The 16,540-nt window shown below is 61.9% G+C and overlaps 1 protein-coding gene across 4 annotated transcripts; it reads left to right on the forward strand.

The window, feature by feature from the left end:
- The first annotated feature begins 278 nt into the window (after positions 1–278).
- On the forward strand, positions 279–16,048 carry Zbtb7a (zinc finger and BTB domain containing 7A). 4 transcript variants are annotated; one of them, XM_041669680.1, is made up of 3 exons: positions 279–346; positions 8,127–9,370; positions 11,936–16,048. In XM_041669680.1, exons 2-3 carry the CDS (start codon positions 8,142–8,144, stop codon positions 12,396–12,398), a joined length of 1,692 nt encoding a protein of 563 aa, XP_041525614.1. In that variant the 5' UTR covers positions 279–346; positions 8,127–8,141; the 3' UTR covers positions 12,399–16,048. The 4 variants fall into 4 exon arrangements, with proteins under 4 accessions (XP_041525614.1, XP_041525613.1, XP_041525612.1 ...); XM_041669679.1 differs by lacking the exon at positions 279–346 and adding an exon at positions 1,107–1,513; XM_041669678.1 differs by lacking the exon at positions 279–346 and adding an exon at positions 1,108–1,550.
- Positions 16,049–16,540: the final 492 nt, after the last annotated feature.

Consider the following 16,540-nt stretch of genomic DNA (forward strand, 5'->3'; position numbering starts at 1 on the left):
CCTCCCTCTCCGGACCTCTCCCACGACCGGAGAGGAAATGGGAGAGAAAAAGACACGGGGGTGAAAAAGGAAAACAAGAAATAAAGCTGGGTTGGATCCGCGCTTCCCGACTCCCCACCTCGGTCCTGCTCCGGGATTGCGCGACGCTCCTGCGAGGGTCCGGGTCCACGCCCCACCTCAGACAGACCAGCCAGCCGGCTGCGGGGAAAATTACAAGGCCTGGAAAACAACCGTCCTTCCCCGCCCCTCGCCAACCCCTTCCCCGCGCTACGCCCCTGGCACAGCCGGGTGGAGGCGACTGTTTTATGTAATCGCGGGGCGGCAGGTTTGCTGGCTGGCTGCAACGGTGAGGGAGGGGACCCCCCCCCCCCCGAGCTGAGCTGCCACCTCGGGGCCCTGCAAGCCTAACCCTGGGTGGGGGGTCCCTGGCACGGCTTTGGGTAAACTGAGGCCCAGATGGGGGTAGATGGAGCCCCGACTCTCTGAAACAACTTAGCCATACTTGCAAACAGCTCCCCCTCCACTGGCTTCGTCGCAGTTTGGGTAAACTGAGGTTTAAGGTGGGGGCTGGGGGACCCGGAGCTCAGATGCACGCTAGCAAATACCCTCCTTCTTCCCCTCCTGGGCCGCTTGGACTTCTTGGGTAAACTGAGGCTCAGGGTGAAGGTACGGAAAGCCAGAGCTCCGAGGCAACTTCGCCGTCTTTGCAACAACCCCTCCCTCCAGTCCCTTGCAACACTTGGGGAAACTGAGGCCCAGGGGAGGGCGATGAGAAATCGTGCCATCACCCTGGTAGCCCAGGAGAGAGGTGTGGCGGTGGAGGACCGTCACTTCCTCGCCTTCCCCTCAGCTCCCGGGTCCAGCGCGCCCCCCACGCTCCAGCAGTGGGTCCTCCGGGTGCGCACCGCGCTCCCGCCCCCGCTGCCAACCCGCCCCACCCTGCCCCGGGCGTCGGGGGCACAGCTCGCGCCCCCTGCACCCCACCCAGCGCGCACAGGCTGGGGCTGTTTATCTGCGGCCCCCACCCCTTACACCCGAGGGGCCCCTCTTGCCCGCCCCCAGCACCCCGGGGTGCTCCGGGCCGTAGATAAGCCAGCAGGCTGGCACGGCGCCGCGCACGGGGCGGAGAGGTCACGGGCTTGCCAGGGGAGGGGCCGATGGGTCGGGGCTGCGCCCCCCGCCCGCCCGGCACCCCCAAATCCTTAATCGCAGCCGGATCTGCTCTCGCGGCGCAGCCCCGCGGGACGTGGCAAGAGCCGACCTGCAGAGCCTGTTCTGGCCGCGGCGGCCGGGGGGGCGGGCTGGGCGTGGGGGTGCCGGCGCTGCGGCACCTTTAAGACGAGGGAGGACCCCTCTTGCCCTCGGACAAACCAGGAAGGGAGTCGCGAGCATCATACGGGGCTTTGCGTACTGTACGGCTACTGTAGGGGCAGTGACGCCGCCGCCCGCCCGAGCGAGGTCCGCGCCGCGGGCAGCCCCGATCGCGCGTCCTCCGGGCCCGGGTCCCCGCGAGGTAAGCCGCCCGGCTGAAGGGGAGCCCTCTCGGAGAGGTGGGTCTTGTTTTTGTTTCTTTCTTTCTATATATATATATTTTTAAATTTCCTTGCAGGGTGGGGACGCGGCCGGGGGCGCAGTGCGCACCCGGAACGCCCGAAGAGAGCGGAGACGGGCTGGATGAGGAATCTGGGGTGCCTCCGCAGCTCCGGGGTTCTAGAAACCAGGGGGTGCCCGGTTACAGCTGGAGGCTAGTGAGGGGGGGCTCCGCCCGGGTCCCTCCGGGGCGAAGGGCACGAGCCTGCGCTCGCTCCCCTCCTCCCGACTCGGGCTGCCCAGCCTCGGGGCTCCGGGCGCGCGGGGCGCGGGGGAGGGGAGCCGGGCCGCACCGCGGGCGGAGGTGGGGGCAGAGGGGCGCGTCGCGTGCTAAGTTTGCAGTAGGGCCCGGGGCGCGCGCCGTTCCCCTTTCCGAGTGGTCGTGGGCAGGCGGGGCGGGGGGGGGGGGAGCTATCCGGGACTGCGCGCAGACGTTGGAGTTGGACGCAGGATGGAGCTCCATGGGGGAGGGGGGAGGGGGCTGAAAAAACAGGGAGGGGGGCTTTGCAGAAAGAAAAAAAAAGAGCGAGAGGCGGGGGGAAGGGGTGGGGTGTCCGGGGGGCGGGCGCGGCCTCTCTCGGTTCTCCTGGGCGCTGTAGTTCTTTCTCTTACCTTCAGGGCTTGGCGTCTCGTAAGGTGGTCAGGGAGTTTGGACTACAAGTCCCAGAATGCTTCGCGATGCCACCGGTCAGGGAGGGGCGTTGCAGAGGAGGGGCGGTGAGCGGCGGACCAGAGGGCCAATGGAAGGGAGAAGCCGTCCGGCGCGGCGCAGTATGAGGGTGGACCCCGCGTCGAGGGGCGGGGTCTTGTGGGAGGGGCGGAGCTTCCGTGGCTCCCTCGCCGGGGGCCGGTGGCGGTCCCGGCTTCCGGCTGCCGCCCCTCCCCTCCTGTTGTGTAACCGTCCCTAGGCCCCCCCCCTTTGTTTCGCTATTTTATTTTTTTTCCCGTTTCCGTTTAGTTCCGGACGCTCCGGGACGAGGAGAAAGGTTCCTCCGCAAGACGAGACGTTCCCTCCCAGGGGGAGGGTGTGGTGTCGGGGCCTCGGGGCTTCAGGCGAGGCCGGGGATGCGCGGCCTGGCGCGGGCCGGGCCGGGCGCGGGGGAGGTGACGGGCGGACCCAGATCCGGGGTAATTTGCATCGCCCTCCCCCCAGCCCGGGTGGGGATTGGCCGGGCGGCGGCGGAGGGTGGCGCGGGGCCGGGCTCAGCGTCGCCCGCCGGGGCTCGGAGCCGCCAGCCCGCCGCAGCCATCGTCACGGTCGCCGGGGCCCTCGCGCCGCCCGGAAAGGAGGTAGGAGCCGCGCGGCCTCGGGGCCGCCGTCCCGTCCCTTCCTTCTTCCCTTCCTCCTCCTCCTCCCCGTCGCCATCGCCACCACGTGCGCCCCCGCCGCCGTCCCCACCTGGGCCTGGCACCCAAGGGTGCTTCTTTAGTGGCGGAAGTGAGAGAGAGAGACAGATGGCTTCCCTGGTTCCCTCCTCTCCTTTCCCTCCCTTTCCAAGCAGACCTACTTAGCTCAGCACCCGTGAATCACTAAGCCCAGCACCCATGGGTGACAGACTTGGCGGAAACCCTGTGTCTCCCCCCCCCCCTTGCCACAGCTGCTTCCCCCGGCGAGGGTGTCTCCGGCCTCCGATGTCAGCAAGCCAACCCCCCCACCTTCCCCCAAGCCCGGGCCCAGGGCGTCACCCTGAGTGGCCGCTCCCACGCTGAGGAGGGGGGAGCCCCCCCCCCCCCCAGGCACCAAGCTGATTACTTGCAATTGGCAGGACTGAGGTGGGAGAGGTCCCCAGGCCTTCCCTCCCTCCCTTGGCTCAGGCTAGGCCCTGGGTTGCAAGAGGGTTCTCTCAGCCTGGGGACGTCTGCTCATCCCAGGGTCACCTCCCCACCCCACACCTTTCCCGGAGGGCCTCCAGTGGCTCCCCCAGCTAGGCCCTGGCACCTCTCCGGGGCTGGGCTCGGGGCTCTGTTTACCGGCAGGCATCGCTGTGGAGACGGCCTGGGGGAGGGAGGGAGGGGGCAGCCTGGGCTGGAAGACAGGCAGGAAACAGGATCCAACCGGGACACTGAAATTTTAATTTGCCGGTCACTTTGGGGGTGGGGGTATTTATTATTTAGTTGAAATTGGCCGAGGCCAGGCAGCTCCCGGTTCAGGAAGGGGAGCTATACACCTAGGGTCTCAGGCGTTTGGGGACACTGAGGCCAGAGAGGCAGAGTCCTGTGTGGCCTGGTGTGGGGACGGTTTCTGGGCAGGAGTGCCTCGTCCTTGGTGGCTTTTGGGTGCATTCTGTTCTTTTCCTTGAGGCTGTGTGACCTGTAACTCAGTCCTTGTCACATAGAAGGAAACCCAGGCTTGGAGTGAGGAGGGTTCTGGTAAGCGGGGGTCTTCGAGGCCAGAGGGACAGAGGGACTGGGAGGCACAGGGGATAGACTCAAGGTCATGTCCCAGGTGGTCTCCCCCTGAGTGTAGGGGTCTTCCCAAAAGTCCCCTAGTGTTCCAGGGGACTCTTTTCCAAAAGATTGGGAGGCTGGTGTCTGGGACTGGATGCCTTAACTAACACCTGTCATGCCTAGGGATCCTGCCCACAATGACATTGAGCCCAGAGAGGGACAGTGAGACTCCAAGGTCACACAGCTGGAACCCTAGTCTGTCCCCTGGTCCCATGCATCTGCCACCCTGGGGACTGGGCACACGGTGGGCAGTGTACATCTGGGTTCCAGGTTTACAGTGCCACAGTTGCACCCCTGGTCCCCAGGGCCTGACGCGGGGAGGGCCCACAACTCTTGTCTCAGATCCTTAACCCGTGTCTGTGTGTCCTCTTGGGTTGGGTTTCCCCGGGGTCTGCTCGGGGCACCCCAGGGTCTTTGCCACCTGAGCCACCCTGGCCTTCCCCCATCACAGGCCCTGTAGCGAGCCAGGAGAGCAAGCTGAGGCAGGGTCTGCAGCCCACCACGAGGGGCCAAATTCCCCCTCTGCCTCAGTTTCCCTGACTGTGTCCTCATCCCTACTTCCTGCCGCCAACCTGAACAGGTTTGGAGGGACTGATGGGTGGGAGCGGCTCTGCCGTCCTGAACTGGCAGAGGGACCCCTGTCCTGCCAGCCCCCCAGGGTGATGTTGCCCCATAGCTCGTGTGAGGGCAGCGCCCCTGTGCCCTGAGCTCCCTGGGGGCTGTGTCGGGGGAGGGGAGAGGCGCCCTGGGAAGAACGAGTTAGGCAAGACCAGCCAGGTTCAAATTCCAGCTGGCTCTGTGGCCCTGGGCCCTGGCCTCCCCTCTCTGATCTAGTCCCCCGTGTGTTGAGGGAGGGGCCCCGGTTCCAGACCCCCTCCCAGCAGTGTCCCCTGTCCTTAGGTGGGATGAGGGTGGTCAGCCCTCCTCCAGCACTGTCTCAGGGTCCAGCCTCCTTTCGTGTCCACTCTGTGGGATCTGGAGTGTGGCCTGAGGCCCGGCCCCTCCATCTGTCCCCTCAGCAGGCTGGGGTTGGGCCACTCAGTGGCCCTCCCCACCCACACCTTTCTGGTTTGACAGGAAATAAGCCGGGCCCACCTTGAGCCAGTATGAGTCTGGGGAGGGAGGTGGCGGATTCTGCAGGCCCCTGGGCCAGCCAGGGACCTTCTGGGGAGCATTTGCAGGTGGCTACAGGTGGCAGGAGAGTCTTGCCAGGCCCCCTCAGCCTTGCTTTCTGAGGGCATCCTGGATAACAGGTGCAGCTAAGCTCAGTTCTGTCCGTTCAGGGTCCTTTCCGTTCAGGATCCTTTCGGTCTGACTTGGTTGCCCCCAGCAGCAGGAGCCTCACTCCTCCATGGCGGGGAAGGTCTTCGTTTCCACTTGGAACTAGGCCTCACTTCTGGCTTTCCTGGATGAGTGGCACTCGGAGCGTGGGAACAGGGTGGGCCTGGGCCCCACCCTGGAGCTGGGCTCCCCACAGGCCTGCCTGTCCCCGCCCCCACACTCACACACTTCCCACTGGGCCGCTGCCTTCCTGCCTCTGGCCCTTTAAGGCCCCCGGGCAGGAAGCCCCTCCCCATTATGGCAATAAATGCACAGTAAATGGCGGGGCCTGAGTGAATCCTGCCTGGCCCTCTGCTGCTCTTTAGTCGGGTTGGGGAGGCCACCCCTGCGCCCCCAATGAATTCCTGTCCAATTAGACCAGGCCAGGCGGGCATTGGCATCAGGTCACAGGGCTGTGTGATCCGTAGGGACCAACCCTTGCAAACACAGGCTGGGGAGGGGGCGGGGGCCGCGGGGCAGGGGCCTGGCGGGCTGTACCTGCTGCCAGGCTTGCTGTGTGACCTTGGGGTGGCTGCCCACCCTTTCTGGGCCTAGTGAAGGCCAGGGTGAAAAGCCCCAGAGCCCCAAGGGGTTGATGGGCGCACCTGAGCAGGGGTGCGGTGTGCGACCTCAGGCCAGAGTCCCCAAGGAAACTGAGGCCCAGAGGGGCGTGGCCTCCTGCAGGAGCTCACGTAGGAACCCTGGCAACCTCATCTGCCGCCTGGGCCCTGCCCCAGGAATGTGAATAAGGTGGTGGGTGGCAAGTTTTCCGCCCGGCCCCTTCCCAGAAGCCCCCTCTTTCTTCTTGAGGACCTGGAGGCCAGTCCTAGCCTTCACCTGTGTGACCTTGGAAAGACCCCAGCCCTAGGCTTCCACCCCTCTCCCACTTCCAGACCCTTGGTCCTGAGTACCCTTCTTCAGCCCCTGGGGCCCTCGCAGGTACTGTGAGGCCTTGGCTGGAAAGGGCAGCTGGTAGTCCTAGGTTAGAGGAGAGGTGGGACCAGCAGCTGTCCCCTGATACTGGGTGTGTCAGCCTTCCAGGTGGGTGGAGCAGGGTGTGGGCCTGGGTCTTTGGTTCATCTGACCTTTTGCTTGACCCTATTGTAAGGTTGGCCTCAGGAGAGGGTGCCCCACCTCTCTAACCCAGAAGGGGCCTGCCAGGGCCTGCCCCTTGCCTGGCCGCCGACTCAGCACTGAAGAGCCCCAGAAATCCCACAGAGGCAGGCACAGGCAGGAACTCTTGTGTGGGGACCCCAGTTATCGTTGGGAAGGTCTCCCTGAGGAGGGACATAGGCCTGGAGCTGGGCAGCCTCAGTTCCTTCATGGTTGACCGGTGTGCTTTAATGGAGCCCAGCGGAGGTTCTTGGCGCCCTGTGTGCCCCAGGAGCTATGGCTGTTCTCAGGGCCTGCTCCTCACCTGAGGCCTCCAGAGGCCCAGGGCGTGGCGAGGCAGGTGTCTGCTGGGGCCCTGGGCACCCTGTCACCTTTGTGGGGGGTGGATGTGATACGGGGCTGGCTTCTGTGGCCCCGTGTCTCCAGGCCTGGCCCAGCCACGACCCAGAGGCTGGAGCCTGGGCGCCTTCGCACTTAAAATAGGGCTCGGCAGCCCCTGGCCCTGGAGCGCAGCGCCTGGTGGGAAGCCAGGGTGGCCGTGCCCAGGGCAGCAGCTAGGCTGACTCATTTGGACTTTTTCAGGCCCTGGGGGCCCCTGCAGGGACACTTTTGAGCCATCTCTCAAGGGACCTGGGTCACCCTGGCTGGGGGACATCTTTGGGGTCACGTGCCCCCTCCCTCTCCGTGGCTGGCTGTGGCTGGAGGGGACAGGCTTGTCTTGTCTGCCCACATTCTCCCCAAGGCCCAGGGCCAGACAGCAGGTGGTGGGAGGGGGTGGAAACCACCAATGGGGGCTCCTCAAAGCTTCCCAGGGTTGTGCCTTGGTCACCCCCTCTGGCCCCCTAGTCCCTACAATCACATCTGAGTCGTCCCTCCCCTGTCCAGGGTGTGTGTGTGGGGTTCTGCTCAAGCAGCTAGCTGGTGGGGCGGGAAGAGAGGGTGGGCGGTGGCCGAGGGGCACAAAGGAGTCTGTGTCACCAGGCACTCCTGTGAGGGGAGACCCACCATGGACGGTGCCTCCCTCTTGAACCTCTGGGTGAGCACCAGGCCAGGCATGGGACAGGAGGGGCCCAGAGGCCTCAGGAAGCTGAAGAGGGTGCAGCTTGGGCCCTGTCCCTTCTAAGGACGGCCTGCATTGGCCCTTGGCCCTACAATGGCAGGCAGGAGGATCTGGAGGAATGTGGGCCTTGTTGGGTGGCGAAGGGCAGCCTGGCTCCCTGGAGAGGGCGGAGGGGTGGGGACAGCGCCAGAGGGTTGCACAAGGCTGTGGGCAGATGAGTCACAGCTGGGGGGGGGGCAGAGATGAGGAGGGATGGGGACGGGTGGGACAGCCTGATACCCCTCTGCCAGGGTCCTCCAGGAGTGGTTGCCCATTTGTCAGATGGGGAGACTGAGGCCTGGCATGTGTTGAGTGCCATCCTGGGGAACAACCAAGACAGGAGGCCCTGTCCTGTGTGGGGGCGTGGCCTGGTTGGCAGTTTGGTTTCCCCTGTTACTCACTGGCCTGACTTCACTGTGGGGTCGTGGATGGGTGGCCTCCCTCTACAGGACTCAGGTCTGGTCTGCAGGCACAGGGAGTCCAGCCATTCTCTGGTGACACCTTCCTCTACCTGGGGGTCCCCTCGGCTGATAGCCGCCTTTCCCTCTCCCTGCAGGTGTCGGAGGGGAAGATGGCTGGCGGCGTGGACGGCCCCATTGGGATCCCGTTCCCGGACCACAGCAGCGACATCCTGAGCGGCCTGAATGAGCAGCGGACACAGGGGTTGCTGTGTGACGTGGTGATCCTGGTGGAGGGCCGCGAGTTCCCCACGCACCGCTCGGTGCTGGCCGCCTGCAGCCAGTACTTCAAGAAGTTGTTCACGTCGGGCGCCGTCGTGGACCAGCAGAACGTGTACGAGATCGACTTCGTGAGCGCCGAGGCTCTGACGGCGCTCATGGACTTCGCCTACACCGCCACGCTCACGGTCAGCACGGCCAACGTGGGCGACATCCTGAGCGCCGCCCGGTTGCTGGAGATCCCGGCCGTGAGCCACGTGTGCGCAGACCTGCTGGAGCGCCAGATACTGGCGGCCGACGATGTGGGAGACGCAGGCCAGCCCGACGGGGCGGGCCCCACGGACCAGCGCAACCTGCTGCGCGCCAAGGAGTACCTGGAGTTCTTCCGCAGCAACCCCATGAACAGCCTGCCCCCCGCCGCCTTCCCGTGGCCCGGCTTTGGCGCCCCTGAAGACGACCTCGATGCCACTAAGGACGCTGTGGCTGCCGCCGTTGCCGCCGTGGCTGCGGGCGACTGCAATGGCTTGGACTTCTACGGCCCAGGGCCCCCCGCCGAGCGGCCACCCCCAGGCGAGGGGGACGAGGGCGACAGCACCCCAGGGCTGTGGCCTGAGCGGGACGAGGACGCCCCGGCCGGGGGACTCTTCCCGCCACCCACCGCCCCGCCAGCCGCCACACAGAACGGCCACTATGGCCGCGCTGGAGAGGAGGAGGCAGCATCGTTGTCTGAGGCGGCCCCCGAGCCTGGCGACTCCCCAGGCTTCCTGTCGGGCGCAGCCGAGGGCGAGGATGGCGACGCGGCCGATGTGGATGGGCTGGCGGCCAGCACGCTGCTACAGCAGATGATGTCGTCGGTGGGCCGAGGGGACAGTGATGAGGAGTCCCGCGCAGACGACAAGGGTGTCATGGACTACTACCTGAAGTACTTCAGCGGCGCTCATGATGGCGACGTGTACCCGGCCTGGTCACAGAAGGGCGAGAAGAAGATCCGGGCCAAGGCCTTCCAGAAGTGTCCCATCTGCGAGAAGGTGATCCAGGGTGCAGGCAAGCTGCCCCGCCACATCCGCACGCACACGGGTGAGAAGCCCTACGAATGCAACATCTGCAAAGTTCGCTTCACCAGGTGAGCAGGCAGGGTAGGACGTGGGGGGGCGGGGCTCGACTCTCAGGGCCTCCCTGCATCGCCCATGTCTGTTTGTTCACTGGGATCCATCAGCCTCCACGATGTTTTCTCTGATTTTTTTGTTTTTGTTTTTATTTTTCAAGACAGGGTTTCTCTGTAGCTTTGGAGCCTGTCCTGGAACTCACTCTGTAGACCAGGCTGGCCTCGAACTCAGAGACCCGCCTGCCTCTGCCTCCCAAGTGCTGGGATTAAAGGTGTGTGCCACCACCGCCTGGCCTGTTTCGGTTTCCTCTTTTTGAGACCTGGGCTCCCCATGCAGATTAGGCGGGCCAGGAACTGGCAGAGACCCTCTTTGCTCTGCCGCAGCAGTGCTGGGCAGAAAGTGCGCCACCGCACTGGGCTCCCCAGCCAGCCTTTGTTAGATGCCTTCCAGGTGCAGGAATGCTGTTGTGCCCAGATGGGCCAGAGTCCCACCAGGCCACCAGCCAGTTGAGCAGGGGAGGCTCTCAAGCCGGGGCCAGCTATGCAAAGGCCCTGGGGCCTGCTGTTAGCTGGAGTCTCTGGGTCTGAGCCTTAAGGTGTGGAAAGAACTGGGAAGGAGTTGCGGAGAGTTCAAGGGCAGTCTGGGGCTATTTGTGATTGCATTTGAGCAGTCCAGAGGTAGTTCCTGAGCTGTGTGGACCCAGGGCAGACTAGACCTGTGTGCGGCAGGCAGGGGTGCAGCCAGGCCCAGTGACTCAGCTGTTACCCCCTGCCCTGGGCTTCCCCCAGCCACGCCTACGAGGCCTGAAGAAAGAAGCCATTGTCCTAACTTCCTGGCCCCACCCGGCCCCCTCCCCAGAACCCTGGCCCCCTCCTCAGAGGGCAGGGGAGGAGGGTGCAGCAGGGCTCCGGTGCCCAGGAGTGCCAGGTGGGGACAAAGAGCACCACAGAGGCGGTTGCTTTAGTGGGTGAGACTAGCGATGGGGAATCTCCGCCCCCGGGGAGTGGCCTGGGGGACCATGGGCCCCTCCTTTGGACTAGGCTCTGCAGGGACCAGCATGGTGGAGTTCCTGGCCTGCCAGCTGCCACCCAGCACTCTCCCTTCTCACCAGGTGTGCACCTGGCTCCACCCAGGCTTGGGGCTGGCTCTTCCCCACAGAGAAACTGAGGCCCAGGGAGGGGTGCCTAGTGAGGCCTTTTCTCCCGTGGCCTGCATGCTCACCCCTTCTCTGGGGCCTTCCCCGCCCCCACCCCCAACCGCCCCCTCCAGGCCTGGAGCCCAGGGGCCCCTGTGACTCACAGTGAGCATTGAGTAAGCCAGGCCTGTGGCAGCCGGGGCTATAATTACCCAGGCCGGGGCTTGGGGTGATGAAACTGGGGCTGCCTCCCACCCCCTCCCTGCTTCTGTGTGGCCCCTGTCCTGCTGTGCAACCCCAGGCCATCCAGTTCCCCCTCTGAGCCTTCTAGGGAACTCTCCCTTACACATCTAGAAAATCGTTAAACACTGGTGTGCTGGTTGGGTGGGGCCTGTGCAGGGGGACTGCCGAAGAAACCCCCAATAGTTGATGCAGATCTTGGGAGGGAAGTACAGAGGGTGGGGTGGGGTTCACCTCATGCATGTTCTCTTGGTACAGCTGAGGCAGAGGCAAGGGTCTGGTGCAGAGGACCGGTGGCTTTGTCCTTCTAGCAGTAGGGAGCCATGGAGGGCGCAGGGGTGGCAGCCTGGGCTGTGCCAGAGATGTAGCCCAAGCAGGAGCCAGGTGCCCAGGGTTTGGCAAAGGCAGAGGGGCCATAGGGCCTGAACAGGGGTTATTGCCCCTTGTGATCAAAGATGCCATCTGGGTTGCTGGAAGATTATGCGGGGAGTCCATGCCTCAGAACAGGACAGACAGAACTAAGAACTGTCACACCAGTCAGCAAGTGAGGGCTGGGAGAAAGTCACCATCTCAGTGAGTGCACCCCCGGGGCTCTGCGGGACTGTGGTCCTGCCAGTTGTCCCAGCACTGGGCTGTGTCTCAGGTACAGGGGCACAGAAGGGAAGCCAGCCAAGATGCGTGTGAGGCCTTGGGGTGTGGGGAGCTGTGGTGCAGGGTCACTGTGAGGGTCTAGGAGGCCCCAGAGGGTGGCCTGGGGTGCTGCTGTCCTTCCATGCATGTTTTTGAGATGTAGTACTTTCCTTAGAGAGAGGGTCTCTCAAGGTGTAGACCAGGCTGTACAGAACTGACTGTAGCCCAGGATAGCTCAAATTCACACAGAGCCACCTGCTTCTGCCCTCTAGTGCTGGGATTAAAGGCCGCCACCTCCCGGCCGGCATAAAAGTCTTTCTGGGCCAGAGCACCCATAGCCCTGGGCCCCTTTTCCAGGTGGCATTTTCAGGGCCTGACATTCAGCAGGTGCCGAGTAAATCAGTACTGTTGTATGAAGGGGCACACCTGCGCTTGCCCGCCTCAGGAAAGGGAAGGTGACTTGATTGAGCTTAGCATTTTCCTGGGGTTGCACAACAGTGTCCCTTAGTGTACGGGCTTTGGGTGGGCTGGGGTCTTCGGATGCCTGCTGACCGTGCCCCCACCCGCTCGCCCGCAGGCAGGACAAGCTGAAGGTGCACATGCGGAAGCACACAGGCGAGAAGCCGTACCTGTGCCAGCAGTGCGGCGCGGCTTTCGCACACAACTACGACCTGAAGAACCACATGCGGGTGCACACAGGGCTGCGGCCCTACCAGTGCGACAGCTGCTGCAAGACCTTCGTGCGCTCCGACCACCTGCACAGACACCTCAAGAAAGACGGCTGCAACGGGGTCCCCTCGCGCCGCGGCCGCAAGCCCCGCGTGCGGGGTGTGCCCCCTGATGTCCCCACTGGGGCCGCCGCGCCCCCCGGGCTCCCCGACACCCCGCGCAATGGCCAGGAGAAGCACTTTAAGGACGAGGATGAGGACGAGGACGAGGCCAGCCCTGAAGGTTCGGGCCGCCTGAATGTAGCAGGCAGCGGCAGCGATGGTGCAGGTGGCCCTGCTGTGGCCACTGCAGAGGGTAACTTTGCAACCTGACTCGTATTCAAAACAAACCAAAACCAAAACAAACTTAAGAGAGAAGAGAGAAAAAACACACCCACCCTAGCACCACAGCTGTCTGTCCAGACGCCCTCCATCCATCCACGCGCGGACCTGTGTGCGTGTATATATCCATGGCCGTTGTGGGCACGCCTGCCTTTCACAGATTCTTAGGACGTGGCCGCACCCACTCCCGTGCCCCTCGCCCCTGTCCGTGTGGGGTCCCACTCCGGGGGCCTCCCTGCCTGCTCCTGGCTAAGGTGAGGGTGATGGGGACCCCCAGGACAGGCGCCCGGCTCCTTGCTGGTTGGTTTTAGGGGTCTCAGACAGACCTTAAATGCTTTCTGTCCACTGTGAGTGGACGTTAAAATGGTCCCCGGCTCCCCACCCTCCTTCCTCAGGGCACTTACTAAAGAGGGGGGTGTCCCCTCGGCCTCCCTGCTCCCGTCCCGCCTGTGGCCTCGCACCTCTGCACACCCCTACCCTGGCCACCACTGACATACAAGTCTATTTATTCCCAAGCCTGGGTGGCCGGAGCTGGGATTTGGGGGGCCGCTGGGGTCCCGCCACCTTCTTTCACAGCACTTACACCTGGCGGGGTCCTCGGGGCCACTGCTCAGGGCGACCCCCCGACCCTCCTGTCTCCGCTAGCCTGACCCCGCCCCATGTTCAGAGATTGAAAATTCGTCTTCACCCTACGCCCCACTTTTTAAAGCACTTTTTAGATCTATTTCCCCTTTTCCTCCTTAAAGACAGTTTATATAGAGATATATATAGAGAGATATATATAAAATATTCTTTTCCTCAGAGGAGCAGGCAGCAGTTTTGGGGGGATGTAGCCAAGATCAGAGGGAACCCCAGGGACTCAGGCAGGGACAGGGGAGGGGGCAAGAGAGGCCACAGCTTAATGTCACAAAACAGCAATAAAACCCCAAGATTTTACTAAATACGAAGGGAAAACAAAAACTTAAAAAAAAAATCAGCTAAAGCGGCGACAGCCACGTGGGGATCTTGGCACTTTGTAACTGAACGGGTACTTTTCATTCTTAAGAAAATGTTTACAAGTTGCGCCCAGCTTCTATGAAAAATTGGAGAGAGAGAGAGAGAGAGAGAGAGAGCGAGCAAGCAGTGGAAAGTAACTAAGTCAATTTATTTTTGTATAAAATAAAGAAACCCAACCCATTGCTCCGGCAGAATCCACGTGTGTTCCCGAGGCTCAGGGCGGGGAGGCCAGGACGCCGCGGGAAGGGACCCAGGGTCCCCGAGTCTGCCAGGCCCCCTTTCCCCAGCCCAGTTGATTTTCTCTTGTCTCTGTTGGAGACCACAGGCCTGGGAGCCAGGGCCGCTGTCCCCTTCGGCTCGCCAATTTGCTTCCCAGCTCAGGGATGTCCCAGAGAGGGAGAGAGGGCTGGTCCCTGGCCAGCCAGACCCCACGACTCCTGCCCGGCCCCCCTTCCCGTGTGGTAGTACCTCCTAGGCACCCCCTTTTTACTCAAAGGCACTGACTGTAACCCAGGGGCCGGCACCTGACCCCCCACGCCCCCAAACTCTGGCTCCCCCCCAAAGGCCCGGTGTGACCGAGCCACAGGCCACGGACAGGGGCCGGGGTTGGGGACGATGCTGCCGGGTGCCGGCATGGGTGGAGATGCCCCGTGTGTCTATTGACAAATGTCTTGTTCTTTGGCTCTAAAGGGAAGCTCGATAAGAAGGCCACTTCCAGTCTCTAACAGAGAGGTTTTCCTTTTCATCCCCTCCCATCCCGCGAGCCTCCTCCCCAAATGTCTCAGGATCCCCCCTTGGGGCCAGCAGAAGGAGCAGGCCCAGGGGCGGGGTGGTGCTGGCCTCCCTTGCACCCCACTCCCATCGAGAGCTGTCCCGGGAACCGGGCTGTGGCCAAGCAGGGTCCAGCAGCCCCCACTGCTCCACCCTCGCAATAAAACCAACCTTAATCACATGTCATCCTGGCCAGTGGCCACCAGACTTGGGGTGGGTGGAGCCCTTGGGGACTGTGGTGGGGGGTGCCCCATAGCCCGCCAGCGACAACGCAAACCCCCTTGGGAATTGCACTAAACCCTTGCCCCCAGCTCTGCGCTCAGCTTCTGCCCACCCACACCCACCTTGCCTTAACCGCCAGCCCGTCCTGGGGAGGCCGCAGCCACCGCATGGGCCCATCGCCGGGACAACCCCAAGGCCCGCCCCCTGCTCCCCATATTGCAATCACACACTGTATATAGAATGTGGATCGATTTTTACAAATTTTTATTTAAATTAAGGCCGTGATAAAAGTTGCCAAAGAGAATTGTGGAATTCACTAGAGGTTTGAGCGGAGGGTGCTGTAGAGAGAGAGGTTTTTGTTTGGTTGTTTGGGGGTTTATTTTTGTGTGTGTGCTCTTTTTTTTTTCTTCTTTTTTTTCTTTTCAAATGCCTGGTACCAACGACAAAAAGAAAAAAAAATCGGAAAAAAGATAACAAACTTGTTACTTCCATTATGGTGAATTTTCGTGTGTTTGAGTGAGAGAGAGAGAGAGGGCCCAGCCAGGGGGGTTCCGGGGACCCCAGGACTGGGGAGGGGACTGGCCTTCAGCTGTCCCCAGCCTGTGACCTGAGCATAGGCCACGCCTGCTGAGTAGTTGCTGCTCTTTGCCTTCCTACCCCACTGGCCTTTCAAGATTAAGAAAAAATAAATAAAATAAAAAGGCAAAAAATAATAAAACTGAAAAAAAATCTATATATATCTATATATATATAGAAACCAATGAATGTAAATGACAGACCTGGCCCAGCCATGGCCCTGCCACGCTGGGCTCGAGTGGGCGGAACCAAAGCGGGTGCCCTGGGGTGGTCACTCAGGAGGACCCCTCCCTCCAGCGGCCACCACGCTGTCACCCTGTCTGAGCACAGTTAACCTTCCTCGGGTGCTCCCATGGGTTCTCTGGGTGGGCGGCCGGGGGACGCTCCTGCTGAGGCAGCACAGGTGGGCATCAGGCCGGCTGTCAGGGACTCCTGGGTGTCCACAGTGCGAATCGGGATTGTAAATGGGGACACAGGCTGAAAGGAAAAATAGAAAAAAAATAAAAAAAGACAAAAACCGACAAAAAAATAAAAAAGAGAGCAAAATCCTATTTTTTGAGAAAGAAAGATATTTATATTTGCAGTTTTATTTTAAAAAGTTATTTAAGCTGAGGAAACAGCCTTCCCGGAGTTCGGGGTGGCTGGCACCGGACGGGTCAGGGGTCTTGGGGAGCTCCTCACCCCAGGAATGATTATCTCAGAACTAGCTCGCACTAAATATTGACTTACCTTGGGGGGCACGGGGTTCAGGAGACAGAGGGCCAGGGGTGCCCCGCCCCAGGTCCAGAATGAGGTGCCTTGGATTTTTAGGGCCCAGGCCTGGTGTGTAGGGTCCGGAGCACAGAACAGACATTCCACTGACTGGATGTAAGAATCTTTATAAAGTAAAGTGGGGGAGGCAGAAAGAAAACAAATCAATTGATTTAAAAAAATGCACTTTTTGGGGGTGGGGGGACAAAATTTAAAAGTAATAAAAAACATACAAACAAAAGATTATGAAAAAAATCCGAAAAAAATAGAACTCATTTTCTTGTACATAAAAGAAAAACCCAACCACTAAATGCAGCCTGTTACGACGTCTCCTTGCCTGGTCTTTGTGTTCTGTCTTGGTTTTTTTTTGGGGGGGGGTGGGGGTGGGGGAGTGTCTGGGAGACACCCAGTATCTGCCCAGTTTCACATGCCCTGAGGGTGGGGCCTGACAGAGGGACCCAGGGGGTCCCAGGGTGGGTGTTAGGTTTTTCCAGGCAAAGATGGGTCACCTGGGTTGGTGACCTCAAAATCCTGGGTGTTTCAGGCCCTGGTGGCCTGTGCCTGGACAATAGGAAGCCCCCAAGTTGCTGTCCCCAGCTGGTCTCCAGTGACCTTATCGGGCCTAGGGGGCCGGAAACCTCAGCTGGCTGTGGACAACTTCCTGTCCCCAGGAGGAAGTGGGAACTGGGGCCCTGTCACTAGGGAAAGGGGATGGGGTAGGCATGGAGTCCTCCCACGGGCTGTATCCAGGGCAGTGGAGCCATGGATGGGTGGCGTGCACTTGGGTCCCGTGTGTCGGGAACCCACTAAGTCTGCCT

The sequence above is a fragment of the Microtus oregoni genome, unplaced genomic scaffold (genome assembly GCF_018167655.1).
Source record: "Microtus oregoni isolate MIOR12 unplaced genomic scaffold, Mior012 000019F_ref0000042, whole genome shotgun sequence".
Classification (NCBI taxonomy): Eukaryota; Metazoa; Chordata; class Mammalia; order Rodentia; family Cricetidae; genus Microtus; species Microtus oregoni.